Source organism: Spea bombifrons, chromosome 2, assembly GCF_027358695.1.
Source record: "Spea bombifrons isolate aSpeBom1 chromosome 2, aSpeBom1.2.pri, whole genome shotgun sequence".
Classification (NCBI taxonomy): domain Eukaryota; kingdom Metazoa; phylum Chordata; class Amphibia; order Anura; family Pelobatidae; genus Spea; species Spea bombifrons.
In genome coordinates, this window is record NC_071088.1 from 28,392,142 (window position 1) to 28,417,961 (window position 25,820).

Here is a 25,820-nt window from a genome sequence, read left to right on the forward strand (position 1 = left end):
GAGTTCGAGTAACAATCTCTAAGCCGCTATTTATTTCCTCTTTATTAAACTACATTTCCTTCTATATAGTATAAGTGCATGATGTCATAGTGTCATAGAATAACGTTACCAGTAATGTCAAGAAGATCAAACAATAGGTGAGGAGTTATAGCTCAGATCTTAGGAATCATAATGTTATTTTTCAGCTTCTGATTCTTGCAGGCTTCCTTAAACATGCCAGTACATTTCCCAACGGGTTTTATTATTTTATGATAATTAAGTTTAAAGTAGTAATACAGATATTGTGTTTAATTAGTTAGTATGTACATCAAGTGTAGGTACAAAATATACAGATTGTACAAAATGCACAAAACAAGATGATATAAAGAGACATGGCAGGGTCCATGATGGGGTATCACACCTTTCAAAACTTAAATTACATTTAAATATTGCTTCTAATTGGACCATCTTAATGGTTTCTATGGCAATAGCACAAAATATTAAAGTCTCACCAAAACCACATTTAGCTTATTTTTACATAATATAAAATAAAGTACATGCAACAGAAAGAAGAACACATTGTTAGAGCAAGATAAGTGGAAACTGTATGATCGCTGGGAATATCTCATTACATAATGCCGTAAGCACCTGTTCTGTTTCACCTTTTACACTGAACCCCGATGGTGTATGGTTCAGAACATAAATTATTTTAATGAGCCCTGCACGTAGACGCGCGCAGGAAGAAATATCAATTACAAAGATGTTAGCATAATTTTCCCTAATAATCCTAGCTTAATCGTGGTAATAAATCAGATGAATAATTACAATGAACATGATTTAAATATATCATTATAATAAATCAACAAATATTTTAGTGAGAATCGCAGACAGAACGGGTAACGTGTGCCACGTCCGGCCCATGAGTGGCCATTTCCAGTAAAGTGATTTACTGTACAATAGCATCTTAACACATGCATGTTGATAAAAAAACGCTTACAACAGGGATACAGAATGCCTGCTATGCAGTTGGGCAATTTGTGCTTCTGATTGGCTGATCGAAGCAGCCAATCAGTGGCAGAAAAGTCCTCCCATTGAAATCAGGTGGAAACAGATACGAGGTATTCTGCCTAGTGCCCCCATGCATTTGCAAGTGGGGGGGCGCCTTATACATTTTAAGGAACCACTCAGCTATTATATATATGTTAAAAAGCATATAATGGCCATTTCTTCTGCAAAAAGGACTGATTCTGCATAGTGCAAAGTTCAGTCAGTGAAAGGGCTTCCTGTAGGACTAGCTCACTGGTGTTAGCCCTTGAAAATGCATAACTAGATGGTCTAAGTTACATTTAATATTTGGTTGGTAATTTACGGAGATGAATGAAATAAAATAGCCTTTTACCAGTATATCACGTGATAGGATGGGTGGTTTACCTTAAACTAGGCATCTATGAATAGTTTAACCTGAAACAAACCAATGCAAACATTTCTCTAGTGCAAGCCGTGAACGAGATTGTTACTTAAGTGTAACTACAGCAAAAATCAGAATACAGGCCCATTCCCTGATGGGGAAGATGTGCCTCAGCCCCTCGCACTCGCAAGGTTAAAGCCAAAGTTAAATAGCTAATACTAGCCGTACTAATGATGGGAAGACAAGCCTGTTAGCTGATACCTAGATATTCCCTGTCTCAGCTGTGACACAGAGCTTAATTATTATGAACGCTATACATATAAAAGGCATGTCACCATGGCAATTGTCGGTCATGGTGATCAAGGCTTAGAAACAAGGTCCAATTATGCTTGCTGCACTGTGAATGGGCCCTCTTCTGCTTAGCGTTCTAGTTTCCAACGTCTTCTTCGGACGTCATACATTTGACGAGCTCTCTTCTGTCTCTGTTGGGTATCATCAACGACATACCTACTAATCTGTCAGCACTCTTTATGTAGAGGAGTCTGAAGTAGAAGTATCTGACCATGTTAATAAAAATGCTACAGAACGAGGCTTATGAACAAGCACCTAGTGCGAAACGCGTTAAACGTGTCTGGCTTTGTGCCTCTTTCAATTATGTGCGTAAAACAAAGAAGATTTTCGTCATCACAGCAGAGCGCATGGAATTCACTTGATGGGAGTGCCGCTTACCTTTGTTGTTTGCGTATATATTCATATGGAGGGTCCCAATCTGGCCCCTGGTTCGCAGAGCACCGACCATTTCTCCACAGGCATGGGAGGCTTACGCGGAGCAGAGTCCACAGGCTTTTGTGGGTGTTCAGGGCATATATGCTAGTCTTATTATATTTATTGTATCACCAACAGATTCTGCAAGGCCAGGCAACACATGCAGACACACTTAAAAAGAGACAGAAAATGCGAAAGGCCCCTTATGTTAACAATACGGTTGTCAAGGACAGACGTAAAGGCTATGGTTTAATTATATTCCAAAGTTCAGCGATATGAATCAGTATAGCAGATTTGTCCGTTATTGGATTCTCCTACCTGTGTTTAAGCAGGGAACATGCAATTCTTGCCTGTTACTGGCCTTTTAGACTGTATTTCAACCTTTAATGCTTAACAGGTTTTACAGCCGCTCTGAGTGCGTTGTACATAATGATGGGATGATGCGGAACAGTGACTTCTCTCCATGAGGTCCAGTGGGTAAGCTTCCGTCATGGCACTGATCTCCTGCAGAGAACCTTTATTTATCTTGTTGATGGTCTGAGAAGCTGTGTACTGCCCCAAACATATATGATGAGTGAGGAAGTGGAGCAGTGTACAGTTTGTGGCACCATGTGTACAAAACCAGGTGTCCTAAACAACTGATTTCTGTGACATGTTATGGGGGTCAGTCCAGGTATGTTGCCAAGTGTTCTAGCAACGTGGTAAGGTTACGTCCTGATCTGTTATGTAGTAACTTAACCACACTTGTAAAATGTAATGTAAAAGAAAGACATTTTCAGCATCTTATGCTACTAATGATTTATTTTTAAACCTCTCAGATTGTTTTATTACACTGGTACCCTGGCTGTGAAGTTTACCATGAAAAAATGAGCATCCATAACACATATCAACTCACTCTGGAAATGCTGACGCTACATTCTTTGCAGGCTGACCCCTCGGGTTGTAGGTAGCTAGTCTTCTTGGGGTCCTGATATGGTGCCTTTACACTATAACCTTTTAGTGTTTTATAAACCATTTATGTTATAGACACAATTTGTGTCTACATCTAAACAAGCTTGGATTGAACTAGCTGTTGCAGTTTTTAATAAAGCTTCTACTGATTCTCTTTCTTTAGAAGCTACAAATACACCGCTGGAAAGAGGCTGAAAAATGCTGCTGCCGGCCATATTAGAGAGCTAAATAGTTCTACCCAAGACAAGTTGATTCTTGTCTTTCTAATGGCAAACATATTCATCTACAACTAGGCATACCTATAGCGTAGTGAGAAATATTTATGTCTACTGTACCTTCAGATCAGCTGAGAATATAACCAGGAGGCGCTCAGTTGAGGGGAATAGTGATGATCATTCAAGGGGTCTTCTGTTGGGGGTGACTTTGTGAAAGAGTAGGGCTAACTGTGTGTCAAGGTGAGGCTACCCATGTATGGGTCAGGGCTAACAGCACATAGGAGCAGGGCTAGGCCCAGACAGCCTTTAGTGCTATGGGAAGTGGGCAGGGAGTCGGCATGACGAAATGCTGCCCCTCTGCTCCGAGAAAGAAGAAACTGACACTACTGACAGTAGTGAGAGGAGGGCTGACACCTTCTGGCTCAAGGGGCAAGGAAAGCTGAGTGGCCCATTTCCTCCCACAACATACACAATAGCACACATACACACACTCACGAACAAAACAAATATACACTCACATTAGCACACACTAACACACATATACACTCATTCTAAACCATACTTACGCATCACATCTCACTCTATTAATTATACCTCATACTGTACATCACTACATCATCACACTTCACTACACACATCACCATCCACCATACACCATACCTCACACCCCTACCCTACCTGGACCGATGTTTCTTCTTATGCCTGCTTGTACAGTGCAATATTACCACTGGGTTACGTAACATCACGGTACGTGACCTGTTGCACTCCTGCTTCCGGTGTAGTGAATTTTGGGCCGGCCCAGCGGGCAGTTGCCCCTGGGCAAGGCTTCACCCGGAGACTCCAAGTCCAATCAGGAGAGTTCCCAAGTATGGTGATGATGTAGAAAAACGGCATGAGTTTAAAGATCACCACACACATATTTCCATGGCTATTTGTTATAGTGCCTGGAACTTAGTCAGGCTAGGTTTAGAGCATAGTGGAAGTAAATGATGCAATTGTTTTGGTAACACATTGCAAAGTGCTTGTGTTATGATGAGCTTAGCATTTCATAACTACATTGTGTCACGCTAGTGAACTGCCTTTAAGATAGAGACACAAGACTGTCTATTTATCAGAGTGATCTGATGTCCAAGTAGCTATAACATACAGATAATAATTATAAACGTGAATTCCATGTGCTTATTATCAGGAGACACTCTCAATGTGCACTATCCAGTCCTGGCTGAAGGAACACAAGAAGTCTCCATTTTTAAGGCTAGGCCTGGTAGTGTGGCTGCAAGTAAAAAACATGAAAAAGTAGAGGGAGAGGTAGAGGTTAAAATGTTTTTAATCAGATCAGCCTATTGGGGCAAGTACCCTGTGTCCCCCTTATTAGTGTCCCCCTGCTTATTGCATGTCTTTGTATTTTGTAGCATAATAGACGACAGTCATGTGGATGATCCCTCAGCCATGTCAGGGCTCTCTAAGTTTCTAAGCTTTTAATAAATAAGTAAAATTGACTGAAGTGGGGCCTATTATTCACATACCTTATGCCAGTTTAAGGCTTTATGTGCTATAAGAATGACACAGCTACATTTAAAATAAATTGTGAATGAATGTGAATGTACTTACTTCTGCAGCAAGCTTTTATGATCCAGGTATATCTTGCAATCTATTTTTTTAAGTATAGAAACATAAATAAATCGGAAAATCTAATTAGGTGGTCTTGCTTTTAGATTCAAATCTCTTGTTATCTATAATGGCAAGGACAACGTAACTCATTACTCACTTCAAAGGATTCAAGGACAGTTCATCCCATAAGAAAAATTGTTAACTGGCATGTAGTAATCAATCAAAGCTAATCCTCTGGTTCCTCTGCTGTTCTCAGTGCTAAAATAGCATTACTGGAACTTGTAGTGTCGCTTTTAGTGACTTGTAGTGCCAGCATTTAAAAAAACAAAACATTTCATGGAACGCAGGTTTCATGGAACGCGAGGACTGAGAAGTTCTGTTTTACAAATGAAACTAAGTTTCCCAGCAGGACTGAGAGATGAAACAAAGCAATAACCTACTAATCTTTTCATTAGGCAATGAACGTTATGTATTTGTTATCGCTAGGATGTTGTTATCACAATTTCTGTTGCCGACCTAGCCTCCTCCTAAATTGTCAATGATAGCGTGAGTGGTCTTGCATTTTATTATAGAGTGGACCGGCTACAAGTGGTTAGTGGTCACTAGTGGCTGCCTTCTACCACCTTCAGACTACATTGTGGGACACAAACTTTGATTCTACAGTGGATTGGAAGATAAAGTGAAGTGCAGCAGAAGAGAATTGATCACACATTTCTCCTATGTTAAATGAACTATTTGAACGACCTTTCTTTTTATTGCATAGTTAACATTTTTATAGAATTTCCTCTTAATTCAGCCCAAGAACCTTCCCCACCCACTGCAGTAAGGGGTCTGGGATCCTGTAAATGACCATTGTGCTTAATATTAAAGAATGATTATGTGTAGAGGTAGACAAGCTGGCCATAGTTAGGTAAGCAACTCTCAATAATAAACACTATGCACAGGCTATACAAGGACTATGCATGGCTTGAGTCAATGTGTCTACCCACACATGTCCTCCAGGTGAGGGCGCAATGACAGAAGGTGATTTAGTGCTTTAGCCACTTGCTCCTTGTGGCTCGGTTCTTACTCACACCTCTCCCCTCCTGACAATCCAGGTTGATCCAGAAGTTGGCCTTGAGTCCCCCATGGCTCATTCAGCTCTGCATAACACACAAACATAAAAATAGCCATGATTAATAATAGTGAACCGTGTCTACATGTTCAAAACTCAAAATCTCATGCTATGCAGTGTGAATTATTTCAGTGCTCTCACTATGTCCTCACAACGTTCTCATGATTCACAGAGCAGATATTTTTACTCATACACTATACATGACTTTTGCACTTTTTATTCTTCTCATAGACTCTTGGGAGACCATTGGGATTGCGATAATTTCACTTCCTGCTATTTTGTTCTATGGCACTACAAGCTCAGTCCTCCAGGGATATTCACTTGCCAGACGTAGGACTGCTCTGTCCCCATGGAGATCAGGATTTATTTTGATACCACATTCCTATGTACTCAGAACAACTGTTCATAAATTCTTTGTAGATCTTGAGGATGTAACTAACTGTAATGCTTTTAAAAAGATTTATTGTTATTATTTAACACTAATAAAATAATTAGGGACACTGGCAGATCAGAGGCTCTGGTTCTGGCACCATTTTATTCTTATAGGGGTGGTAAACCACAGGATCCACAAGGGCATATGGCACATTCATATTGTGGTGCATGGTGCAACGATTGCTAAGTAGGTTTTATTTGAGGCAGAAGAACAGGAAAACTTACATGAAGTTTGTGCGTGTATTCCTTAGTTCCTGTTTTTCCAATATGGTTTGGTAGTGAATCCATGCATTTTGCTTTTTGTGTGGTAATACTTGACTTGCCTAATGATTAATGCAGATTTATATGTTGTATGTCAATATTTATGTGATTGCACCCCATACTATATCATAGGTGATCTGATACTGTGTTTGATGTCCAAGAGGCTTTGTGTTATTACAACTACAAAACTCTATTTTGGCTTTATTTTTATTAAATAAATCATAACATGGTATAATATGTCACGTGTTGTTGTTCATCTGAGGTTGTATTTCCTTAATGTTTAGACCTGCAGATGATTGTTATTATGTCCTGATATGTAAAAGCATCACATTCACAGGTAGGACATCATTCTACCTTCTATTAAAACGTACTATACTAAAGATCCAGCAGTAAACTGTCTCACTTGTGCCTCCAATGTATTACCATATCAAGTGATTTATCTGTTGACCCCTTTGTATGTGGACTTATGTTATATGACTTTAAAAGTAGTAGAACGCCTCCCAAGTGTCCAAGAAAGTGTTTAATGGAGTTTGACCATAATGCGATCTGCATACTGTAGTTTATTAGTTGTTAGTATTATTTTATTTAGCTGACTGGGCCATAGCTGGAGTGTCTTATCTGAAGCATAATTAGAGTGAGGAATTCTTTGTGACCTGTCGGGTGTGCACAAGGTCACATGGTGTGAAAAGTCCAGCCAAACCCTGGATAAAATTTTCCATGATAAATCACTTGTGTTTCTGCCACAAAACAGTTAGTAGGAGCACATGCTACTTCATTTAACACCATGGACAGCTTTTTGCTAGGCTAGGAAACCCTACTGCCAAGAAAAGTCAGTGGCGCAAATGCCAGCTCTTCAACCCGAAAATACCTACTTTTCAGCATGGATTAGATCAGATATGCACTGGCATATTTTTAGGTGACAACGTGCATTCTTTCCAATCTGCTTTCATCTGCAAATCTAGGACTGTTCTTTGTTTTTACCTCTTAACCAGCATATTATGTTAAAGCATTAAGTAACATAGATACATAAAGGAGCAACTCTCTCTATGTATTAAAGCAAAATAGTCAAACGAAGGGCGCTTTCTTAAAAAAAAAAAAACACGTAGGGTTTATAAATAAAAAAGGGCTTGATGTTCCCTGCTGCTACCATATTTTACTGCCTTGGCACGCATCAATTAATTTTTAATGTGGGATCATAGCACCTATGACTAAGTGCTAGGATGCATGAAAGATGTTAGATTTTTACCAGCATTATTTATACTCCATTGGATAGCTGCTGTGGATTTACATATTTTACTTTGTCTACAATAAAGCATTTGTTTTTCTACCACATCATTTCGGTGAGCGAGCTCCCCGATTTGCCTACCGTATATTCCGGCGTATAAGACGACTGGGCGTATAAGACGACCCCCAACTTTTACAGTCCAAATATAGAGTTTGGACTATACTCGCCGTATAAGACTACCCCTCTACCCAGCGTACAACAACCAGCCAATCACGGCAAGCGATGTACCTTACCGGTGATTTGCTGGTTGATTTGCTGACATATACATACATGCACTGCCCTTACACACACACACACATATATAATATATATATCTATATATATATCTACACATATGCCTGTCCATACATACACGTTTATACACTGCCCTCACCACACACCCCTGCCTTTACACACACATGTATATGTATATGTATATATATATATATATATATATATATATATATACACACACACGTATGTATATATACATGTGTGTGTGTGTGTGTGTGTGTGTGTATATATGTATATATATATATATATACACACGCCAGTGTATATATATATATATATATATATATATATATATACACACACCAGTATATATATATATATATATATATATATATGTATACACACCAGTGTGTGTGTGTGTATATATATATATATATATATATATTTCTCTCCCCTTTCTCCCCATCTCTTACCTTATCTTCTTTCTCCCATCCAGTTGTGGGAGCCCGAGGTCTGGCACTTCAGACCTCGGCTTCCCTGCTCTCTAATCACTACGCGCCGGCTATTGATGCCGAGCGCCGGGACATGACATCATCCCTGCGCTCGGCATCAATAGCCAGCGCCTAGTGATTAGAGAGCAGGGAAGCCGAGGTCTGAAGTGCCAGACCTCGGGCTTCCCTGCTCCCTCATCGCTACGCGCCGGCAATTGATTAGAGAGATTGGTGGCTTCGTGGGAACCTCCGGCTTGGTAAGTACCCGGCGTATAAGACGACCCCCCACTTTTAAGAAGATTTTTTGGGGTTAAAAAGTCGTCTTATACGCCGGAATACACGGTAGTTTGCTTTTGATGTCTGATTAATAGCATGTATAACCTCCATAATATTTAGCTTCTTATTGTAGGACAACACCAGATTTAGGGAAAACAATCTACGGTATTTCCTAGATCAAGGGAAACATGTTATTTATAAGATGTAGATGATATATTTTGGTTTGTACAATAGATAGCACAAGCCAAAGCAATCAGCATAATTAATGGGAACGTCTTTAAGGAAACGTTACGTGTTACAAAGATCTGAGGGTGTGTTCTATGAATATGAAACAAGAATTAGTATGTAATTATCTTGTTAAAGCAATAATATTTACTTGTGTTTTAAAGCTTATTCTGTCAGCCCTTGCTGGCCCAGGCTAACCCAGTAATGATAATTGTTGGGTAACGACGAATGGTGTCTGGTAATGTGCACGTTGCATGGCAGATATAAGAAGCTGAACTTCAGATGTTTTCTTGGAACATGATTCCAGGTTTAGCTTAAAACTTCCTAGGATCCTAAGTCTCTATTGGTTTGAATTTTAAATACAATCAGCAGAAATGTCTTATGCCAATCACCACAATTTCAAGGTACGGGCACTCCAATGACATGGACGATATGCTGCTGTGTTTATTGCTGCAAGGAGCAAATGTAGTGGGTAGCTGAGCAGTGTTAGTGAATGTGCATATACACTATATGGACAAATGTATTGGGACACCTGGCCATTTCACCAACAGGGGCTTTTAAGACATCACAATCTGAACACATAGACATTAATATGTAGTTGGTTCCCCCTTTGCAGCTATAAACGCTTCGACTGGCTTTCCACAAGATTTTGGCATGTTTCTGTGGGAATTTTTGCCCAATCATCCAGTAGATCATTTGTGAGGTCAGGCACTGATGTTGGACATGAAGGCCTAGCTCGCAATCTCCGTTCCAGTTCATCCCAAAGGTGTTCAATGGAGTTCTGGTCAGGGCTCTATGCTGCCAGTCAAGTTCTTCCACACCAAACTCATCCAACCATGTCTTTATGGACTTTGCTATCAGGAGCCTTGCCATGTGGCGAATGAATGAGAAAAGTTTCTAAATTACTTTCTGCTAATTTTGCAGGATGCAATGGCAGTGAAAGAAATACTGAATAAAATGAGTATGACTACACCATCATTATCTCATTTAACATGTCCAAACTTCAAACTAAAATCAATCTGGTCTTCTGAGATATAAACATATGGACATAATGGTTATTGTAAAGAATCGGAATGTGATAAGAACTTGTTACAAGAGTGTAACTGAATTTTGTTCCTGGCCCCTTAAAATACTTTTCTAAGAATGTCTGATTTAGGGATCATAAGCATAAATGCTGCATTCCAAACAAAGCCCCCATTGCGTGGGAATACTTCCTATAGCAAGACGAGCCTCTGCTTGCCCATGTATTTGCAGTAGAGCCATGATTATGTCAAAGTAATATTCTGAAATCTGGTAGTATCTGGAAAGATGACCAGATTAGATGTATGTAACAAAGGCTTATAGCTGCTTTTGCTTAATTTTAATGATGCAGTAAAATATTGAAGGCAAACTTAAGCTTAAGCATTCACATTTTTAACTACAGATAGTAAACATTTCACCAAAACTCACTTGTCCAAAACAGTTTGGACTTATTATAAGTAGTTCCACATGAAAAACTGTGAACATTTATATTTCACAAATATTTGGTTCTTTTATTCCAAATGTTGCATTAGGGTCTATTCACTAAGAAGTCGAGTGGTCAGTGAAGTTAAGAGTTACCTACAAAGCACCCTAGGAAATACACATTCACTTCCTATTAGCTGAAAGTCATGTCACTAATTGAGTAAATGTTGGGATGGCCAGTCCAGTGTGATCTGCATACCTGGGAGCACTGCTCCTCTGGTTCTCCGGGTCAAGACCCAAATCCTCTGGGTTGCGGGGTCTTCACATGCCCCGCTCTCCGCCCAATTTATTCCTTTACATGGGGGTTTTCCCCCAGACGTCAGCAGGACCGCCTCCAAGGTCAGTGGGGCCGCCCACCGATGTCAGCGGAAACTCCCCCTATGTCAGTGGGACCTCCCACCAATGTCAGCTGGAACTCACCCGAGGTCAGCGGGACCTCCCACCGACGTAAGCAGGAACTCCCCTGACGTCAGCAGGGCCGCCGATGGTGGTTAATAAATAAATTTTATTAATGGCACAGAAGCCTAGATATTATTGTAAGCACTACAACTGGGCCTTCATATTGTCTAATTCCATCATGTTTAAATTTGGACTTTTCCCCATTATAGAATGCTGAGAAACAAGTAGCTCATTAACACTATCTAATAATAATTCAAGACCCTACACCCACCTTTGCATGTTCTAAAGAGTATAATTAGTAACAGTTGTGGAGTCCTCAGAGTACCTATTCGGTTTGTTAAGATGGTATTCTTCAGTAGTTTGGGCAGCTGTTTTACATTTTTTCTTTCATTTTGTTTAATTAGCTCCAAAATTAGAAACAAGGTTATCTCATGCTTTTTATGTGCTCACAATATACAAGCCTTGAGGGTGCTTTGTGTTTAACCAAGTAACAATGAATGCCCTTTTATGCGCTCTTGTATATATTTTTAGATGTATTAAATGGCATTATGTGGATTTATTTAGAACTTGTATTTGAGGCATCCATTTACTAGGAGGCCAATGTAGTGACACATGTAGGTAAGTACAAATAAGTTAGTTCGACTTTGGATACTTGGTCAAAACAGAAACAGTTTTGTGCCGGATAAGCAATGGGCAGAATTGTTATTTTGAGCCTGTGTGATAAAAGTAAATAACTTGCCATCAATATGAAATATTAAAGCTTGGTGAGAAAATTGTGATAAAATTCTACTAATGTGTAGTCATATATACTTTTCACCAGGGTACAGTAGGTATGACTGTATTAAGAATGAGCAGAGAGTGGTTATATATATATACACACACACACTAATCAGCCATAACATTATAACAACCTGCCTAATATTGTGTAGGTCCTCCTTTTGGCGCCAAAACAGCCCTGACCTGTCGAGGCAAGGACCTCTGAAGGTGTCTTGTGGTATCTGGCAGCAGATCCTTTAAGTCCTGCAAGTTGTGAGGTTGGGCCTCCATGGATTTAACTTTTTTGTCCAGCACATCTCACAGATGCTCAATTGGATTGTGATCTAGGGACTTTGGAGTCCAAGTCAACATCTTGAACTTGTGTTCCTCACACCATTCCTGAGCCAATTTTGCTTTGTGGCAGGGCACAATATCCTGCCGAAAGAAGCCAATGCCATCAGGGAATACCGTGTCCATGAAAGGGTGTAAATGGTCTGCAACAATGCTTAGGTAGGTGGTACGTGTTAAAGTAACGACATGAATGTCAGGACCGAAGTTTCTCCAGCAGAACATTGCCCAAAGCATCACACTGTCTCCACTGGCTTTTCTTTTTCCCCATAGTATCCTGGTGCCATATGTTTTCCAGGTAAGCGATGCGCACACACCCAGCTATCCACATGGTGTAAAAGAAAATGTGATTCATCAGACCACATTCTTCCATTCCTCCGTGGTCCAGTTCTTATGCTCACGTGCCCATTGTAGGCACTTTAGGTAGTGGGCAGCGGTCAGCATGGGCACCCTGAGTGGTCTGCGGCTGCACAGCCACATACGCAACAAACTACGATGTACTGTGTGCTCTGACACATTTCTATCAGAACCAGCATTAACTTTTTCAGCAATCTGAGCTACAGTAGCTCATTTGTTGGATTTGGGCACACGGCCATGCCAGCCTTCGCCCCCCCCCCATGTGGATCAGTGAGCCTTGGCCATCCATGACCCTGTAGCCGGTTCACCGTTTTTCCTTCCTTGGTCCACTTTTGATAGGCATGACCACTGCAGGTCGGGAACACCCCACAAGAGCTGCAGTTTTAGAGATGCTCCTATCCAGTCGTCTAGCCATCACAGTTTAGACCATGTCAAAGTCGCTCTGATCCTTACCCTTGCCCATTTTTCCTGCCACTAACACATCAACTTTGAGGCTGAAATGTTCACTTGCTGCATAATATATTCCACCCACTAACAGGTGCCATGATAACAAGATTATCAGTGTTATTCACTTCACCTGTCAGTGGTCAAAATGTTATGGTTGATCAGTGTATATACAGTATATGGCAGGATATCAGAGATTAGATATAGGACGGGGATAAAAGCTGAAGATTCTTCAATGTAAGAAGGATGAATTAATTGTGTATTGGGAGCTAGGGTATTGGTGTAGGCATAAGTGATGTTCTGGTGGAGAAAAAATATTCTGGTGGCTGAATTGAGAATGGACAGTAGGGAAGAGATATGGAAAGAAAGAAAACTAGTAAACAAGTAATGAAATGATTAGCACATAAAGAGACAGCTGTAAGGCTAGGTATAACCTTCTCTTGAATTTATGGTGAGGGCGTGGGTAGAAAGTTTCGAGTTTCAGTTGCATAAAGATGGTAGTTGAAGCCAAAGTATTTTTAAAAGTTGCCGGAGGGAGAGAGTATGCAGAGACTAAGTAGTGGACCCAGTGCAGAGCCCTAGGGTACTCCTGCTGAAGAGAGAGAATGTTAGTTGATGAGATGTTAGCTTACAATACAAAGAGAAATGTTGGTAGGATAGAAACCATGCCACGGATGTCAAGGGAATGTAGAACCTTTGAGAGAAATGTCAAAATGCGACAGATAGATCACAATAGATAATCACGATAGATAAAAAGAGAGAAATGCATATGTTCCACAGTGTAACTGGGCAGGTTGGATAGATCAGTAGGCCACCCTTCATATTTTACCACCTGTTCTGTCTGTATGAGCTGGTAAGAAGTATAGAGCAAAAACCTTTCAGCTAATCTAACTTTTCACTTATACATTCGCTACTAGTAACTAGCACAATGCATATATAAATCCTGTAGAGTGACACATGTTATTTTTGTGAAGATAGGTAAACTTTACTCTATTATGGTCATTAAATTGCTTAACCCTGTTAAATCATTTAACACTACTTACTTTGGTAACAATTACAAGTTAATGAACTAGTCTCACCTGTTCTCTTGTCATAATCATTTTTTCGTATGCAGCATCGCTATTCTAATCACCTGATTATTGTAGGCTTATTAATTAATCATATCTTCAAGACATACAAAGTTATATCTGCTATTAACCTATTATTTAAGAAGATTCAATTATATAATGAGATTTATAATTAATTGTACATTTAAATTGTGTCATGTCTCTAAAGAGCTATTTTAGCTTTGAATGAACATTCTGATAAAAGGGTTTGTACCGTGTTAGCCATTGAGAAAACAGGAGAAAAGTATAGGTCAAATGATACAATTTATTGTTTAATTGCAAGCTTTCGAGACCAAGATGAACATTCTGGTAATAGAACTGTCATGATTAGAATATTAGCTGCTTTAAATCTTTCCATAATATATAATTGGTCTCTAAGTAAATGCAGATTACTTGAGTTGTACAAACGCGTGTGTCCTCATCACTGGATCACACTGTTCTGTTGATTCATAGCTCTGTTCCTATCTGTGGCTGTCACAAAAGTCCCCCTGGCTTAATGCCCCTAGAGTTTTATCCCTTCCGCTTGCCGTTGGATCTCTCAGATGCTGTGTCACTTGGTATCCTGAAGTTACGTTTAGAATACAATACAATCTTATGAATTATAAGCATTAAGAGAGTCTTTGGTTTAGGCAAAGAGAATGTCACAAGTGGGACTGATGAGTTCCCAATCTACGATGTTCCAAATTCTGGAATCCAAAATATTGATGTTTATTTCTGAATACTTATACTTGTGTTATACCCCAGGTCCTGATTATAAAAAGTATAGACTGTATTCTGTAGTAACAAGTAACTCTTTTTTAATTGTATCTTCAAAATGAAATAATTCAGTCAACCACAAGTTCTAGTTTAATGAAAGAATTTCCCATAACTGTTTATTTCCTGGTAAGAAATGCAAACTGAAGTTGAAGTGATTCTATTTATACTATTCTTTGAATAAAAAGTCTAAGAGAACAGAAGCATGTCTTCATCTAGCATGGTAACATAGAAACGAGCGGTTTGTTTTGTAACCGTTTTTAGTATAAGAAAACTGGAAAGATCTGGGTTAGTGATCTAAATCTGGAGTTAGTACATATATTAACCTGGATTAGTAATAAATAGAATCTGGGAATGATACAGAACATAATGTGGTGTTAGTACAGAGCAGGATCTGGGATTAGTACAGAACTGGGGTTAGCATAGAGAAGAATCTGTGATTATGAAAGGTCTGATTCTGGGGATAGCACATAGCAAGATCCAGGACTAGTACAGAATTGGTTCTGGGGTTAGCACACAGCAGGATCTGGGATTAGTACAGATCTGATTCTTGGATCGTTACATTACAGATCTGGTTCTGGGGTTAGCCCAGAGCAGGATCTGAGATTAGTACAGGGCAGAATCTGTGATTAGTACAGATCTGATTATGGGGATAGCACAGAGCAGGATCAGGGATTACTACAGATCTGGTTCTGGGATTAGCACAGAGCAGGATCTGAGATTAGCACAGAGCAGTATTTGGGATTAATTTGGGGTTCGCATAGAGCAGGATCTGGGATCAGTACAGATCTGATTCTGGGATTAGCACAGATCTGATTTTGGGGTTAGCACAGATCATGATCTGTGATTAGAACAGAGTAGAATCTGGGATTAGTGCAGATCTGATTCTGGGGATAGCACAGAGCTGGATCTGGGATTACTACAGATTAAATTCTGGGTTTAGCACAGAGCAGGATCTGGGATCAGTACAGATCTGATTTTGGGGTTAGCACAGATCTGGGGTTGGTACAGAACAGATTCTGGGATTATGATGGGTCTGATTATGATGGGGTTATCACAGAGCAGGATCTGTGATTAGAACAGAGCAAAATTTGGGAATGGGATTAGTACAGATCTGATTCTGGGATTAGCACAGAGCAGGATCCAAGATTAGTAATGAGCAGGATCTGTGATTAGTACAGAGAAGAATCTGTAATTAGAACAGATCTGATTCTGGGGTTAGCACAGAGCTGCATTGTATAGCAGAAAAAGATTTCACTAAAAGATTTGCCCTTCACCCTAAAAGTGAGCCTTCATTGGTCAAGGGACCAACAACAGAACTCTCCTGAACCCTTTGTAACCTTAAAGGTGAAATATTTAAACATTAACATAGTGTGGGCAGACAAGCTGCACCCACGGGTACTTGTTTGGTCCTAATGGTCCATGACGTTATAACTCTTATTTTACTACATAAAATATCTCTGAAATTAAGGAATGCACGAGAAGTTAGTTCCATGTGCCGCCCTGATTCCAAAACATGGGCCTCTGGCCTTGGGAAATTGCTGTTTAATTGTTTTAGATACTAATTTCTTACACAGCCCCGGGGCTTTAAAGACTAACTAGTAGACATTACGGTGTTTTGCTATGACTGAACCCAGTGTGTGCACTTTACGGACCTTCTATGCTTAAATATATTTGGACATGCAAATGCAAATGTATTTGGGTAGGATAGACCAAATATAACCACAACATACATCTACAATAAATCTGTAACAAATGCTGTCATGGTAGTAAAAAGCAGCATTTTTTCTTTTATCTTTTCGTTAAGTATATAAGAAGTTTTTCCATCCTCAATCTTCACAAGTCGGACATAGACCTTTAGATCCTGTAAATTGCACTGTGAGCCAATCAAAAATCACACATGTTTTCCCCTAGTCAAAAACCTGATGTCACATTCTGTCAACAAGGATGTGAGTGCTGACAAAAAGAGACCCTGTCCGGCCAGGATGTTGGAGACCCTACAACATACTGTAGTAGAACATTCCACTCTCAAAATAGTTTTTGTACTGAAAGTGAGTCTGGTGTAGAGTTTGATAAGAGGTCTTATCATCAAAACCATACCTGGGAACTCTCTGGAGCACCCCATTGCAGAATGCGGATGGGAGGTCCCGCTGAAGTTGATGGGCAGACACACACCATTTTTGGAGAGTTATTAGGTGGGGAGTCCCGTTCCCCCGACCTGGAGTTTGCCCGCACTAGCGACACTTAACCCAGAGTCTCCATGCAAAACCCGTAGAGTTTCCAGGTATGATCATAGCAAGCAATGTAGTGACCCAGTCAGCAGAACCATTGCATTGGTGACTATGGTCATAGATATATATACATGACACCTACATGTGCTTTATTATGTGTACACACTGATGTATTCTGTAAAACAAAAATTAACCATCTTGGTACCAAAAAACCCACATTCTTAGAATTTAAAATGTTTTTCCTGGTCTTGGCTGATTCCCCCTGTTATACTATATATGGGCGCAATACATTAATGAAAATTTCTAGTCTTCATGTATATGTGTCACCAGCTATGTAGGAATGTTATACATTGAACTAATGTAAGTCACTTTAAATTTCATTTACATTTTTTGCTGGTGCACGCTAGAAAAAAAGGATCTTTTATGTTTATCTTCTTCATAATCCCTTGGTACTTTTGCTATACAAACGGTGGTAAGAACCTACAGAATATGTCAAATTTAAAGTGTAAAGCACAGTTGAAGAAATATACAAGTCTATCAACTTCCTTTCCAGGTATCCATATTTTTCCATTGATACTAAGAATGTAATAAAACAACGTGTTTTTAAGTGTCATTGTTTCTGTCTTTCTTGGTGGGTGAATACGATTCTAGAATTAAAGAGGAACCCTACATAAGTTGTCTAAAGCAGAGGAAAATGTTTTTTACAGTAAGGACAATAAGGATGTGGAATTCTCTGCCTGCAGAGGTAGTTTTAGCGGAGTCTGTACAGACGTTTAAACTGCAACTGGATGAATACTTGGAAAAACATAATATTCGGGGATATCATTTTTAAATTATGGGGAAACAGCTTATTGATCCAAGGAGAGATCTGACGGCCATTCTGGGGTCAAGAAGGAATTTTTTTCCCTGGTTAGTGCAAAATTGGAAAGAGCCAATTTGCCTTCTTTTGGATCAACAGCAACAAATTAACAGATATAGGAAAGGCTGAACTTGATGGCCGCATGTCTTTTTTCAGCCTATATAACTATGTAACTATGTATTTGTATACCTCAGATTTGATTCTGTTTTTGTTTTGGCAGATGTAGCTGTGGTGGATATGAGTGACGTTGGAAGACAACCTTCTCTCTTCTATCACCTTGGGGTTAGAGAAAGCTTTGACATGGCAAATAACGTTATACTCTACCATGACACAGACCCCGACACATCTCTCTCTCTTAAGGTAAAATGTCATAGAATATCTCATGATCTGGCACAGTTGGAATATTAAAGCAATTTTTTTTCTTCTATTTTTGCATAGTTGTCACACTTAAAGGTTGAAGACATCAAACTCATTTTAATAGATAAAGATAACTCGAGTGTAGTAGTACATATGAATGCAGTTTTTAAAATGCCAATTTCATGTTAAGAAGGAAATAAGCTATCTATCCCTGCCTGGCCCTTTGTGAAAAAGTAATTGCCCCCTTAGTTACAAAATCAAACAATTAACCAATTTGAATTAATAATTGGGTTCGCTTTCACTCGACACACCCAGGCATGATCACTGCCAGCTAAATCTTGAATCTAAATATCAATTAAATAGAACCTGTAAGAGAATGGAGAACACATGGAATGAATATGTTTCTACAGCACTTTAAATGAAATCTGACATTATGTGAACACTTTTTTAAGTCCATTATCATGCAATTTTATAATAGTCCTATTGTTACAAAGTAAAACACTTAACTAAAGTTATTACTTTTTTTTTAATGACAAATTGAACAGGTTTGTACTCCATATCGTTCACTTTTAAGGCAATTGCAGCGCCATTTTACCATAGCTTTTGTTCTACAATCCTTACAGTGCCCTGTTGGGACCCTATTGCACATTTTCTGTAATATGATTACTACAATCTGTTTGTGGCTATATCCTATAATACATTTTTTTCCAGGTTATTATATCCCAATTATAACAGTACTGTTGATCTTTAATAAGTTATTACACTCTAGTGTTGTCATAATATAATTGCAGTTGAGTTCTAATAGTTTTACGTTTCTGTTTTATTATAGGATATGGTGTCACAGAAGAACACGGTAAGTTGACAAGACGGTATAAATAAACACCTGTTTCATATCACTAACATATTTGTTAGTCTTGCAACATGGAAACTGGAGTTTGACTGCCGATAACAACTTTTTCAGCTTATCTAGTTTGCTCATTGTTGCTGTAAAAAATACAAGTTTAATTGGGTACTTGGCCACGTCTTATATTACAGTTAGCATTAAGCCTATTCCATATTTAAATTATCTCCATGTCTACTTCACCCTCTCCCTTTTGTCCTAACCCATTTTCCTCCATTAAAATATACTTTGCTCTTTCACTTTGTTGAATCTCTTTATGAATTTAAATCTTTATATCATATTCTATCTCTTCTCTTATCCAAACAATGCATGTTGATATCCTTTAGTCGTTCTTGATAATTTATATACTGTAAACCATTCGCCGTTTTAGACTTGTTAGAAATATTGTAGGTGTAGTCTGAAAAGAGATCTGTAAAGTTGCAGCTGAACGGCTACTGAAAAGTGTGGCTACACAACACAGATTCTGCTTGGATTTTCTGCCGCTTTGTTTCATTGCCTGCCTTCCATTAAATCCTAAGAAGTAATTCCTACCAAATCCCTTTTCTCTAACAGCTTAATACTTAAAACTATATTGTTGCTTTAATATAATATATTTAATTATCGACTAAGAACTGCATTAGACTTACTCTTGCTTTCTCATTTAATTTATAGAAATTATTAGCCCTTTCGCTAACAGAAATGTCTGTTCTGTTACAGATATTTGAATCATTATTGTACCTTATCTTAGTGATTTATTTAGTGTTGCTAATGAAAATATTAAAAAAAATTGGTGCTAATACAGATTCCTGGGGTAACCCCACAAGTTACAATACCTCCCTTTCAATATTCTCTATTGACTACAGTATTGTTTCCTGTCAGTTAACCATTACCTTATAATGTGTATTCTATTGGGTCTGAGAAATTTCATGAGCTTCAAAGCTGTGGAGACCTATATTTTCTTCTACAAAAAAAGAGGAAATTTTTGGAAATATCATTATTTTGTTTGAGCACTTTAATTGTCTAAAACTACTTTGCAATAGTAGAACCATTCAATGTCTTATATTTACCTTGGTTTACTTATGACATTATGTTCTTTATTTTTTTACTTTTAAAGGAAGCTGGCATCTGTTTTTATCATTTTTTAAAAACAAAAGTGGTTAAAAGGAAAAGAAAATAGCAGAAGGAAGAACATTTTTGTGGCTCGGAACAGTCTCCCCCATAGTACCAGAGACTGTGGGTAGACCTTAGCATTAGTGTCCTCTCAAAAATGCGCACACATATGGGCATCTTTAGCCTTAGTACTTGTGTAGTGATGGTTACTGAGGCAGAGTGTGCTGGCTCATGATGACCTGTACTGAACACCCTTCAGTAGACCCCCATGGTTGAGACTCTCACTGGCCAGAAAAGCTAAAAGACCCCATGATTTAAAAAAAATATATTATGGTGGGAATTAAATCCTTTTTCAGGGAGGGGCGCTGCAAAGTCTACTGCCATCAAAGACAATCCTTCCCACTCTTGTCTTCGCACCAAGTATCGCATTCATCATTGCTGGAGGAATTTTTTAATAGTTTCATTTCACATTTTCAAATCATTTTGATTTTTTCCAATTTTTCATTAAAAAATTGTCCTTGAAAAAAACTAATTTACTGTATTATATCAATATGTCTCTTTTTATCTCATTTTTGTTTCATTTTAGTATATCAAAGGATTGCTATTCAATTACTTGCGTTCTTTGTTTTATATTGGTATGGTCCATTGGGCAATCCAAGAAGAAGTCTCATCTTCCAGAGGCTACTTCTTCAGATGGCATTCTGAAGAAGAGACATTTGAGATCCTGAGAGCTTATGTAGCTTTACTAATTTTTCTGTGTTGGCCCTCTAAAAGATAACAACTTCAACCAAAGACTCCATTTCTCTTGACTCCATTTCTCTTGAGTATGGCGATACTCAATAGATTTATCTCTGGCATTAAATAAACCTGCTCTAACTATTTCTGCTTTTTATTGTTTCTCAGCTAGTGCTAATATCTTGTGTTTTATCTGCAAGTTTAAGCCAGATCTAGCTGGTCACTAGGGTCACCATTAGAATAACCAACTTATTCAATCACTGTTTTGCCACCCCTGTTGAATTCATTGCTTGTTAATTTACTCCGTACCAGCATCCATTTTTCTTTTTTGTAAGGAAGTAATAAATCAGGTTAAATACCTTAAGGGTGAGTGCAAATGAGTGGGAACAAAAACATTAAGTATTAAAAATAACAAGGGTTGAGAACAATTCCCCTTCCACATGATTGCATCCGAAATGGAAGTCGCAAATCATGTTACGAGGATGGTGTGTGTAATCTTTAGGTTATCATTTGAAGAATGAATTCATGGCAGAGAGCTAGGGAGGCATCCTAACAAGACGTTAGACTCCCCCACGCTCAGTAATTACATTTCTCCTTGCGATTTAATAGTCCATAGGGAGGCATTAAAGTGAGTTCTGAAATTTATGTTACCACAGGGAGTTCTCTTTTAAAGATTGTGGAGGCACTCAAGCATGCATCTCAATTTAACTTGGTATTTTTTGGTCCCTATAATGAAAATAAATAATTTTGTTGTGTGTAAAGTTTCTGTATCTCTGTATTTCGATCTTGCTTTATGTCCAGTCCAAGTAAAATAATACGTTCATACTGAATGCTAATTGTGGTGTTTAAACCAAATATAAAAATATATCTCACAAAGGTTCGTCTACTTTAACAGATATTTAATAAGAGACAAAAACACAGTAACATACAATAAATGAGTGACAGCCCAACATACAATGCAACACTTTCCAAGACTAACCTGCAACCTAAAGGTCCAACATAACTCAGCACACCACCGATAACCCCATCCATGCAGGATGGTGGTCAGAGAGAAACTGAACTAAGATTTTTCATTTAACAAGCATATTGAATCACTGTAGGCGTGCCCTCGTTAACATATCAAAAGACATGTAATACAGGAAGAGTTCAACTGGCAAAAACATTGACAACAATACTTATGTCACCACATTCCCCCACTTTATTTTCTCCTGTGTTGCACATTTTCTAAGTATCCCCCCTCTAATGCAGAAAGCCTAGTGGGAGCGAAAAACCCTTTGGGTAAAAATTCAGCCCACCGTCCCTCCGGAATAAATTCCCTCAGCGACGTAAGTTTTTCTGCAATTGACCTAGGACTGTCACTTTACATTAAAACATACATATATCAACATATTTACATTACAATCTTAAATACTTCCCCCTACCCAAATGCAAGAAAACCCAGTGGGAGCAAAAAAACCTTTTAGGTAAAAATTCAGCCCACTGTCCCTCCGGAATAAATTCCCTCAGCGACATGAGTTTTCCTGCAATGTATTTTACAATACCCGAGACCCACAAATTACAGTACATATATTATACAAAGCATAGGCATAAATTAAATGAAGTGATGGTAATGAAGTGGTGGTCCAGGATTATAGCTGTAAACTCTTTCATGGTTCTATGGATTTAAAAGAATAAAAGAAATATTAAAATCAAAAAGTTATATTGTCTTTTTGGCAATCCCTCTTTTGGCCATCGAAATAAACTATTGCCAGAACACATTTTCCTCAGTTTTGACAGTAACTAATTACTTTATGTTGGGATGCACATATATTTCAGCATCCCACTCGCCCCCTTTAAAAAAACTTTTAACATTTAACCTAAACCATGATTTTCTTCTCTTTACAATAATACAATTTGATACAGTGTATACTTATCCACTGGTCCATCACCACTGTCTCTTAAGCTCTGAGATGTCCTGTAAGATCAAAAAATAATTGTTGTGAGGTAGGGTGGGGTTGATGGCAGGGTTAGTGTCTAGGTTGAGACCCAAAGAGAAGTTGATCTGCTGGGTTTGTTCTGTCTTGTGGAGATTGTTCTTCAGAATATTCTTCACAACCAGGCAATACTTCGCTCATATAACTTTGTGACCCTGAGCTGGAGGAACAATCAGATAATCCATCGTCTAAGTCAGATGCAGGAACTGCCAATAATTCTGACTTCTTATGCTCTTCTTCCTGTTTCTTTATCCCCCTTCTTAACTCCCTAGCCTGTTCTCCCAATGTTTCTACACCACCCCTCATTCTCCCAGTTTGTTGTCTTGGTTCCCTATAGTTACTCACCCCTTCTTTTCCCCTCCAATTATCATTTTGCCTAGTGCTGTTTCCCCGAGGATCCCCCCATCTCTTATTTCTCCAGTTACCCTCTCTCTCTCTTTTAGTGTCCCAGTTATTATCTTGCCAGTAGTAGTTGTACCTTTGTGGCTCATCCCATCTCTGTTTCCCCAAATTATTACCTATCCTTCTTTTGATATTCCAATTATAACTTCCCCAGTATCTATTGTCTTTCTCTGGCTCCTCCCATCTCAGATTTTTAAACTTCTCTTCTTTTTCATTTCTCATCCAATTACCACTCTCCCTGTTTCTTCCATTATTACTACAGTCTCCAAATCTCTGGTTTCTCCAATTATTTCCTTCTTTCCTCCTCCAATTCTGACTAAATCTATGTCTGCTTCCCTGAAGCTCCTCCCATTGCCGATTTCTCCAATTATTCTCCTTGCATGTTATATCTCCAGTTTCTCCTTGAAACTTTCTCACTGCTGAGACAACAAAAGCATGTTCAGTGTGAAGATGATCAATCCACCACTTGTCTGCTCTAGTTAGCAGCAGTTCTAGGTCTGTGGGCCTTTGGTCAAACAGCCTCACAAACTCTTGACATCCATGGGGTAGAGCATCCAACACTCTGGATATATGTGCTGGTGAACCCAACACCATTGGCGGCTGTGGCTGACGTAGTGTAGACCAGAATAATATCCGCTGAGCTACTTCTCTAGGACCATCTGTTTGTCTCATTGTAATGTCGGCTAATTCTTTCTCTACACTGAGTAAATAGAATTGTTTTGCTGCAATTCTTCCTGCCTGTTTAGACACACTGCCATTAAATCCCAGTAAAATACTAGCTATGGGACCCATAGCATACTCTAACAGCTCCGTCCATTCCTCTAATTTAAGGCCTCCTTTACTAGCTCTCTCAGCTCCCCTCTGAAACCAATGTGTAAAATTGTTAAAATCATTGGTTGGCATGTTTCCCCACCATTTTTGGAAACTATCCTTCTCAGCCATAGACAAAGGATGTGTCTGGGTAGAAAAACCTATTGGCATTTGTTGCACATTAAAATTTTCTGAGACAATTATTGGGGCTTGTGGAAGATTAAGGCTATTATGTAAATCTTCCCTTGGGTTTTCAGGTTTTATTTTATTTTTATACTCCATTACCATGTTCTGGAGTTCAGTGATTTTAACCAAATATGTATCCCTCTGTTCCTCTATGTCTTTTAATTCCTTTTGTAACTTATCCACGATAGTGGTGGTCTTTAAGGCAGCTAGCATAATGCAGTCCTTTTCATTTTGTGCTTTCTCCATTTTGCCTGCTAATTCCATATTCTCTTTTTTTAATTTCTGTACCATGTCTGCCAAACCTCCAATTGTAGACAGTACAGATTGTGCAATTAAACATTTTCTTTTCTTAGCACTTAGCTTTGCTTTAATAATGTTTGTTAAAACATCCATAAATCCTTCATATTTCCCACAGTTTGAATCTGTTGGTTCTGGGAGCATGTATGGACCATTATGCTTTTGAATATAATTTCTAAAATAATTGTGCACTTCTACAGAAAAATAGTTAGCACCTGGGAATGCCATTGTAAAATACTGTTAATCTTCAAAAACAAATTCAAATGAAACCCCCTTTAAATAGTGCAGACAATGGTAACAATGCTTATATGTTAACTAAGGCGAATACAGAAAAGTTCCCTTTTGATGGCCTATCCTGAAATGAGAAACAAAGAAAATGGTGAGAAAACCAAACAAAACCCCCACACACAATTCAATTCACCATGAGGCAAAGGGTTTTTGTATTCAACTAGGCCTCACACATGCACCAGGCCTACCCCACGATCAATGGCAAAGATATTAAAACTGGTGTATAAAGAAAAAATTACAAATAAAATTGCTACTAAAATTATGCACAAATGTAAGAACGAAATAAGACACCATTTGCAATAAAGATGTTGAAGATATCTCCACAGTGAGGGATACTGTCTTACTATCACCAGGCCTCATACACAAATCAGGCCAAGATTTCAAACAAACAAAACATCAACAAGATTATGCACAATATATATTAAAATCTGTAATTACACCCCTGTCTTGTGAAAATGCTGCACTGCAGTTGCGCTGTGCACTAAAAATGCAATTTAGTCACCGGCCTCATAAATATCTGCTGTAGAAGTCTGATATTCGTGGTCGCCAAATGTGGTGTTTAAACCAAATATAAAAATATATCTCACAAAGGTTCGTCTACTTTAACAGATATTTAATAAGAGACAAAAACACAGTAACATACAATAAATGAGTGACAGCCCAACATACAATGCAACACTTTCCAAGACTAACCTGCAACCTAAAGGTCCAACATAACTCAGCACACCACCGATAACCCCATCCATGCAGGATGGTGGTCAGAGAGAAACTGAACTAAGATTTTTCATTTAACAAGCATA

General features: G+C 38.6%; 1 protein-coding gene across 1 annotated transcript in view; it reads left to right on the plus strand.

The window, feature by feature from the left end:
* MAP3K15 (mitogen-activated protein kinase kinase kinase 15) overlaps positions 1-25,820 on the plus strand; it is a 65,175-nt gene that overhangs the window by 2,268 nt on the left and 37,087 nt on the right. Inside the window, exons 2-3 of the mRNA XM_053457312.1 lie at positions 18,203-18,342; positions 19,169-19,192. Coding sequence (XP_053313287.1) covers positions 18,203-18,342; positions 19,169-19,192 — 164 coding nt within the window. The remainder of the gene's footprint in view (positions 1-18,202; positions 18,343-19,168; positions 19,193-25,820) is intronic.